The sequence below is a fragment of the Mus caroli genome, chromosome 17 (genome assembly GCF_900094665.2).
Source record: "Mus caroli chromosome 17, CAROLI_EIJ_v1.1, whole genome shotgun sequence".
Classification (NCBI taxonomy): Eukaryota; Metazoa; Chordata; class Mammalia; order Rodentia; family Muridae; genus Mus; species Mus caroli.
The window spans coordinates 52,185,742-52,194,818 of record NC_034586.1 but is presented as its reverse complement, the minus strand read 5'-3'; the positions used below and the strand labels follow the sequence as shown (position 1 = coordinate 52,194,818).

The window sequence follows — 9,077 nt, the reverse complement described above, 5'->3', positions numbered from 1 at the left end:
GTGGGTAGGGAAGTGGGGGGCGCTATGGGGGACTTTTGGGATAGCATTGGAAATGTAATTGAGGAAAATATGTAATAGAAATATTAAAAATAAAAAAAAAACTCAAGAGACAGCACATGCTGATTACCCAACTATACCACTCTTGGGCATATACCCAAAAGATGTCCCATCATACCACAAGGACATGTGCTCCACCATGTTCATTGCAGAATTATTTGTAAAAAACCAGACACTGGAAACAACCAGATGTCCCTCAGCTGAAGAATGGATACAGAATATGTGGATCATTTACACAATGGAATATATTAAGCTATATAAAAACAAAGACATCATGAATTTTTCAGGCAAATGAATGAAACTAGAAACTATCATACTGAGTGAGGTAACTCACACCCAAAAGTATATACATGCTATGTACTCACTGATAAGTGTATGTTAGCAAAAATGTACAGAATACCTAGGATACAACCCAAAGACCATATGAAGTTTAACAAGCAGAGGGCCCAAGTGAACATGATTCAGTCCCACTTAGAAGGGGGAAATAAAATAATCATGGGAGGCAGAGGGGTGGAGGGAGCTGGGCAAGAGAAGAGAGAAGGAGGGGAAAATGGAAACAGGATCAGGTATATAGGTGGAGGACAGGAGAGAAGTTCACAGGACCAATAGAATGAATGAAAATAAGCAGCCTCTGGACATGGGAGCTGGAGGGACCTTCTAGAATGTACCAGAGACCTTGAAGGTGAGAGACTTTGAGTACTCAATGGGGTGACCTTAGCCATTATGTCCAATATTGGGGAGAAGGAACTTGAAGAGTCCACCTCCTGTAGACAGATATGACCTCAAGCTGAGGGACAGGATTACTAACCCACAGTCAATTTTTCTGACCCTGTATTGCTCCTGTCTAAAAGAACTACAGGGACAAAAATGGAGAAGAGACAGAGGAAAGGTTACCCAGTAACTGCCCCAACCTGAAATCCATCTCATGGAGGAAAGGGCAACCAAGGCCTGACACTATTACTTATGCTGATATGATTACTGATAGGAACCTGTAATGGCTGTTCTCTGAGAGGGCCCACCAGCAGCGGACTGAGACAGAAGCAGATACTTAAACCCAACCATTGGAGTGAAGTAAGGGACCTCTATGGTTGAATTATGGGAAGGATTGAAGAATCTGAAAGGGAGAGAGACCCTATAGGAAGACTAGCAGTCTCAACTAACACAGACCCTAGGAAACTCCCAGATACTGACTCACAAACCAGGAACATACATGGTCTGGTCTAAGGCCCTTTGCACAAATATAGCAGAAGTCTGCCTGGCCATGCGTCAGTGGGAGAAGATGCACTTAATCCTCTAGAGCTTTTGGGCACTAGGGAAGGGGGAGGCCTCGTATCAGGGAGTAACTTCTCAGAGGCAAAAGGGAGGGGGAATGCGATAAGAACTTTGGGAGGGGGGACTGAGGGTGACAATGACTGGAATGTAAATAATAATAATAATAATAATGATAACAATAACAATGGCACCATATAATTTCCCAGCAAATGGATAGAACTATTAAAAAATCATTCTGAGTAAAGTAACGTGGACCCAGAATATACATGGTATGCATCCACTTATAAGTGGATATTAACTATATAGTAAACTCCACAGACCAGAAAGGCTAAATAACAATGAAGGTTTAGGGGGGGATGTATGAATCTCTCTTGGAATGGTAAACAACAGATATTGTGGGTGGACTCAGGGTGGGTGGAGATGTGAAGAGGAGGGATCATGTGTGATGAGAATGGAGGGTAAGAGTGCTGGGAGAGACAATTATAATAGGGGAATAGGTAATTTAGGGGCAGTGTAAAAACCTAGGGCAATGGAATCACTGTGAATCACTGTGGCTAAGATTTCTGGTTACAGATGATACAGATCCTGAACCAGCCATAGCCTATAACCATGCAAGACTTCCAGTGAAAGGATTGGGACACCCCCTCTGCCTCCCCCCAAATCTTGGTCTACAATTTGTCTGACTCCATTCTGGAGCTGGCTAACCAATCACTGGACCAGATTGAGATCTATGACATCCTTGACACTACCTGGAGTATCAGAATCCAAAGCCAGTACCTCCCAGAACCTTAGACCAGAAACAAACATGATTGGCAAAATAGAAAGTCCACAAAATAATTTATAATGATATTCTGCTATACTTGTAGATATGAGTCTGACATAATCACCATCAGAGAGTCTACATCCAGCAAGTGATGAAAATAGATACAAAGATATACAACTAGTGTCTGGGAATCCTGAGGAAGAATGAGTAGAAAGATGGTAGGTACTTGTGTTAGTCAGGGTTCTCTAGAGTCACAGAACTTATGGATAGTCTCTATATAGTAAAGGAATTTATTGATGACTTACAATCTGCAGTCCAATTCCCAACAATGGTTCAGTAGTAGCTGTGAATGGAAGTCCAAGGATTTAGCAGTTACTCAGTCCCACACGGCAAGCAGGCAAAGGAGCAAGAGCGAGACTCCCTTCTTCCAATGACCTTATATGGTCTCCAGCAGAAGGTGTAGCCCAGATTAAAGGTGTGTTCCACCACACCTTCAATTCCAGATGACCTGGAACTCAGAGATCTCCCTGTCTTAATCTTCTGGAATCTATAGCCACTATGCCTCAAGATCTCCATACCAAGATCCAGGTCAGAAACTTCTATCTCCCAGCCTCCAGATAAGTGTCACTGGTGAGCCTTCCAATTCTGGATTGTAGTTCATTCCAAATATAGTCAAGTTGACAATCAGGAATAGCCACTACAGTACCAGAAGGGTCAACAACACCACAAGAAAACCCAAAGAATCAACAAGCCTGAACTCAGGGACTCAATGAGACCAAACAGATGAACAGGGATCCTGCAGTTTTCTAGCCTAGACCCTTTCCGTATTTGCTATTATTTCTTTGGCTTGTGGTTTTTATGGGACTCCTAACAGATGAGCAGGGGCTGTTTCTGGTCTTTTTGTCTACTTTTGGGACCTTTGTCCTCCTACTGGATTAATTGGTACAGTTTTAATATATAGAAATGTGCCTAGTATTATTGTGATGTGATATGCCATGTTTGATTAATATCCCTGGGAGACTTGACTTTTACTGAAGGAAAAAAGAAGAGGAGAGAATGGAGAGGAGGAGAGGTAGGGGTAGGGACTGGAGAAAAGGATGGAGGGAAACTGTTGTTGGGATAAAATATATGAGAGTAATAAAGGTAAAACTTACATTTTTACTCCTCAACATGATTTAACAAAATCACACATACTGCATTTAATTTAAGTTGAAGTAATTTACTTGAGAAAGATTAAAGATTACCATGAATACTAGTCCCATTAAGATTACTGTGAGTCATTTATTACCAAGAGCAGTGTATTCCCTTGGAGGAAAATCTCTTGGAAGCCAACCAAAACAGGATAGTTTTTTTTTTTTTTTTTTTTTTTAAAGTTAAAAGGCTGCAATCATATCATACTAGTTGTAGGGTGAGGGAGCTTACCCAACACACTCTTCCCAAGCAGGGAAAGAAGAACACTTATATGTAAATATCACACAAAACTTATATCCTCAGAATTAAATGAACTGGAATTAATGAACTGTGATGATAATGTCCCCATTGTGTTAGCACCTTAGCTGTTGTTATTTTTACAGTCAATAGTAAACAAACAAACAAACAAACAAGCCACTAAAGGAGGTTACAAATAGATAATAAATTATAATTACAACAACACTAACAAAAGTAATGTGTGTGCTACTGATTTTCATTGTACTTTGTTATAGATTATGAGCCCTTCAAAGCCCTGCAAAATACTGCAATATTCCCAGAGGATAAAGTAGACTCAGAAAGAATATGCATAATCTTTGTAGTCACAAAACAAACTACTAAATGGAAGATTTGAAAGTGAGGGAGATTGTGCTGAATATCATTTTTCTCTCTTTAAAATATACATCACTATAGGAAATTATTCATCCCCTCCATGGTGAACTCAAATTTGATAAAAATGCCAACCAAAATCACTGTCAAGTAAAGTCTTTTTCATTTAATAAATATTAAGTCAATCAAATGTTAATTATATAATATTAACAAAAAACAAATCTTAGGTTTTTATGTCACCATGATTTAAAAATTGGTAATAAAGAATCCTTTGTTAATGAAGAATGATCCACCTCATCTTGACATGCCTCTAAGATGTATGCTTAGATGCTGACTAGATATGAAACCCATTGTATGCTTTATCTAGGCAAAACTTAAAACTATCATAAATAAATGAAAATTTCAAAATTGAAACATGAAAAAAGAATATGGTATCTTGTTCTAGACACATTTGGAGCTAGGTTTGTGAGATACAACATAGCCTTACCTGGCGATTAAGCAGACAATGTACCATAAATATCAAAACACCCTGCAAGACATTGATGATGGTGAACAGATAGGCAACGATCAGTCTCACTGTCTTCCCAACTTCAATGAAAATAAATAAGCCAATGCCCCAAGAGCATCCCAACACAAATAACTGGACAATGGCTTTAAATGTCATAACCCTGTAAGAAAACAATGACAACAAAGTCAACTACTGTCCGTCAGGCTTTCACTGCAAGTTAATTTAGATCGCTGGAAACTGTATGTTTTTCATATGTTATGTTATTACTTTTAAAATATACCTGTCTTACATACAAGATGTGCTGAAGTACTTGTGGTATAGAACTTGTGGATGTGGCCAACTTATGATTGGTTCAACTGAGTCCTACACCACAAAATGAATATTTCCTGGTTTGCCAAGAAGCATAGGTAGGACAGCTCAGAGACCCAGGATAGAACCAAACAAGACTGGCAAAAAAGTAAATAAAATATTTCCTAATGATTATCTACTGTTGTCATAGATCAGTATCTAGCCCAATTAGCATCAGTTGGGCATAATCTAGAAATTGAAGGAAGGAGATGCAGAGACTCACAGCCAAATACTAGGTGGAGTCAGTGGAGCCTCACCGAAGATATGGAGGAAGCCCTATTGGAGGAAGAAGGGTAGAGGACACAATGCAAATACAGCCAAATGAGTCAGTGTAACAGAACTCAGAGGGGCTCACAGAGACTGAAACAATAAACAAATACCCTGTATGATTCTCCACATATTGTTTTTGGCTATATAACTTGGTGGGCTACCAACAATGGAAATGGAAGGTATCTGACTCTTTTTCCTGATCCTAAGACCCTTTTGCTCCTACTGGGTTTCTGTGTCCAGCCTTGATATGAGGATTTGTGCCAAGATTATTGGGAGATTTTCATTTTTAAAGGAAACAGAGAAGTGGGTCTGGGGGCGAAGTGAGATGTGGGTAGGGACTGAGAGGAGTGTGGGGAAGGGATACTTTGGACAGGATATAATGCATAAAAGAAGAATCAGAGAAAAATTATAACAGTACACACTTAAATTTTGTATGTATGTACTAAAACTTGAAGTCTTACTATGTTGAAACTATAAATGTCTTTACAGGCTTTCGATTTGGACTGCATAGATGCTCCATTATGATATGGCTCTGAGGTTGTGAGGATCAGGAGTAGAATGTAATGGCATAAAAGTGAAGAGGTTGAGTATCAAGTTAATAAGGATGGAGCAGTGATGCATTCGATGTCTACTTGGCAGAACCCAGAATCAATTAAATGGCCTGCTTCTGAGCAAATCTGTGAGGGAATATTGGGATTAAGGTTAACCTCTGCGAATATCTTTGAAGGACTGTTATGCTCATATTAGTTGAGGAGGGATGTTCTGCCCAGTGTCACAATATCATACCCCAGAGCTGGAATGCTACACTACATAAAAGGTTGAAAGGAATCTTCTTTCCAATTGTGGATGCTGTATAGCAAAGTATTTCCATCTCTACTTGCATTGACCTTCCCTCAATTTGCTCTTTACAAAGTTCAAGACCAGGGAGATGACAAAGACCCTTTCTTCATTAATATGTATTTGTCAGTGTATATTGCCACAGTAACAGGAAAATAAATTAAGACAAAGCTCTTGGTATATATTTCACAGAAACAATATTATACCAATAATTAAATAAAATATGCATAGAACATACTTAAAAGACTGCATTGGCTTAACAGTAGTGTGGACTTTTCTCCCTTCTTCTATTCCATGTTCCTGGTTATGCCCAGGGGTTTAGTATGGAGAATTTTGATTTGTACCTTTGTATGATATTATGTATTTGTCTGTTGGTCTGGACAGAAGCTAGGGATGCAATCCTGCTAACCAAGAGCTCTATCTATGAACTTCAGTAAGACTCATTATCATATTTTCCAGTAAGTATTTCTCCTCTAGAAAATGTTGCAATGAGAACAGTGGATTCCGTTACATTCTTACTTTGTGTCTTGAAGTGTAGAAACTTCTTTATTGAGAGAAGAAAGTTTGCTTCTCAAAATCCATATTATTAGAAAGTAGAACACCAGGTTTATCTGTGAAAATGGCACGAGGAAACGAATTGGAGATTACTTCAGGATCTTTTTGCATACACTACAAACTTGTGTTGGATCTGAGTATAATTTGGCAAAAATTCAGACTTCCTATAGTTTCTATGCACACTCCCTGAAGTATTGTGTACAGCCCACAATACAATTAAAGCTGCCCTTATTTTTGATAATTTTCAGTAGTTTTTATTCCAAATAGAACATTCTGAAAATAGAAGGCTATTATTCATTCATGACAGTGGTGGTTTGAAAAGGTTTGGCTCCTATAGATTCATGTGTTTGAATGCTTGGCTGTAGTGAGTGGCACTCATAGGAAGTGTGGCCTTACTGGAGGAGTCATGGCCTTGTTGAAGGTAGTGTGCCAGTGCATAGGTGGGACTTAAATTCTCTTATGTGCAGGCTCCACACAATTCAAAATATAGTTTTCTCCTGGCTGCCTGTTAATGACAGTCTCCTCCTGGCTTCCTTCAGATCAAGATGTAGACATCTGGTTTTCTCTAGCACCAGTCTCCCTGCAGACTGCCATGATAATAATGGACAATATCTTTGAAAATATACAGTAGCTCCATTTAAATGTTTGACATTATAATATTTGCCTTGGTCAAATATTGGTTTTTATAGCAGTAAATCTTAAGACATTGACCTAGGCAAAAGCCATTGATTAAAATTTTAAAAATCTAGGAACACATCTTGTACAGTAGATGGTTGCACATTCAATATTTTCTGAAATATATATCATATATATGTGTATATATATATATATATATATGTATATATATGAATGTAGGAGCTGATGGATGAGAAGAGATGCTGGAAAATTTTGTCTTCTTCTATGTATGGCAAGCTTATTTTGCTCATTATCTCACAGCCACTATAATTATCCACACAAAACCCTCTCAAGATTAAACAACATAAAATCCCAGCTTGGGTGAGGAAGGAAAGCTTGAGGTGTCAACTCTAGTGAGGAATGACTGGCTTTAATAGTTAGTAGAAGACAAAGACTCACTATCTTTTTGCTTATGGCTGCTGATAGGGTATCCATGATTGCATTGCTGGACACAAACTGATGCACATATGGCATATCCTAGTTTAACTCATTTGATAATCTTAAAAAGGAAGAGGATGCAGCATTGCATAGAGAGTTGGAGAGAATAAATAAAGAGTAAATAGGACCATAGTCCATTATATATATATGTAAATATCTCAAAAAAATTGGAAGATAAGCATATGAGGGGCATATGTATGATGATGATATACTCAGGAAAAAAGGCTTTCTGACTTAGATCTCTCTACACTTCTTCATTTCATTTCCACTTTAACAGATAGAACGTGCATACTATTCTATGCCAACTGAATGTAGGCATATATACAAGTAACAGTCACCTACCAAGATAATGGCTGCCGCTGGCCCCAAGAAGCTCCAGATGAATCCCCGATGAAGGCTGAGCCAGCAGCTGTGTTCAGAAGATGGGATTTATCAGTATCTGTCACTATTGAAGAAAGAATTGTACACTAGGCCCTAGAGTATGACCTGACGCAGTGTGGAACCAGTAACTCCAAGCTGAATTTCAGAAGAATTTCTTGTCTGACACGCTGGATGCATTGCAGAACAGCTTTCCCAAGTAAGAAGTAGGAAGTGATCAAAACTGGGAAAGGTAAATTAGCTTGTGAAGCAATGAGACACTTTAAACTCAGTAGCTGCCATTTCTCCAAATAAAGTTGGTAATTTCCCTAATTTCCACAAGAAAACTTTTTGTGATGTTTTGAATCTTTCAACAATTTAGAACAAATTTTTGTAAAATGTAAATCTTAGGAAGATTGTTTCTATGTAAACATTGACACTCTCCATTTGTTTTAAACTTCTATTGGTCACTTGTGAATTTTCTCACCTAGAAACTGTAGATGATATGGTTGTAAATTTTTGGAGCAAAAGTCAAGCTAAGTAGATGTAGCTGTTATAAGGACATGGGTAGGCATAAGACAGTCAAATCAATAGTTAACTGCAAGCTACATCAAATAACGAAAATTAAACATTTTATGTAAAATTATTCTATTTCTTGAAGATTGTCATGGAAAATGTCAATAACTGGGTCTGGGCAGAGCACTATGAATCTGATAACCATAATGTGCAACAGATAATATTTAGGACACAAGAAAAATCCACTCATAAGTTGTCTCCTTGGATTGACAACTGCCAAGTACTTATATTTTGCATATAAGTTTTACTGGGACTCAGTTACACTCTTTCAGGTTAAGGTTTGGTCTTTTCTATGTATTGTGAGGATAAATACTGTCCCCCCAAGGCCAGGTTGCTCCCAGAGAAGAAAAAGTCTGCAAGTAGACCCGACTGATGCTATGCAACCTTGTTCCCCGCTCTTCAAGTTATCCCTGATTGGTGAATAATGATCCCTACAACTGGGCAGAGTTATGATAAGCAGAGTTTGTGATTCTTGGGCTTAGTGCTGGAGGAGGAAGACTAGTGGGGATAGAAGATGGAGAGTGGCACAGTCAGCTATTGGATGGATCACAGGGCTCCCAATGGAGGAGCTAGAGAAAGTACCCAAGGAGCTAAAGGGATCTGCAACCCTATAGGTGGAACAAC

At 38.5% G+C, this 9,077-nt stretch overlaps 1 protein-coding gene across 1 annotated transcript in view; it reads right to left on the bottom strand.

The window, feature by feature from the left end:
* LOC110283901 (adhesion G protein-coupled receptor E4) overlaps positions 1–9,077 on the bottom strand; it is a 319,788-nt gene that overhangs the window by 252,681 nt on the left and 58,030 nt on the right. Inside the window, exons 13-15 of the mRNA XM_021149445.1 lie at positions 7,863–7,929; positions 6,372–6,463; positions 4,377–4,557 (exon numbers count right to left, since the gene is read on the bottom strand). Coding sequence (XP_021005104.1) covers positions 4,377–4,557; positions 6,372–6,463; positions 7,863–7,929 — 340 coding nt within the window. The remainder of the gene's footprint in view (positions 1–4,376; positions 4,558–6,371; positions 6,464–7,862; positions 7,930–9,077) is intronic.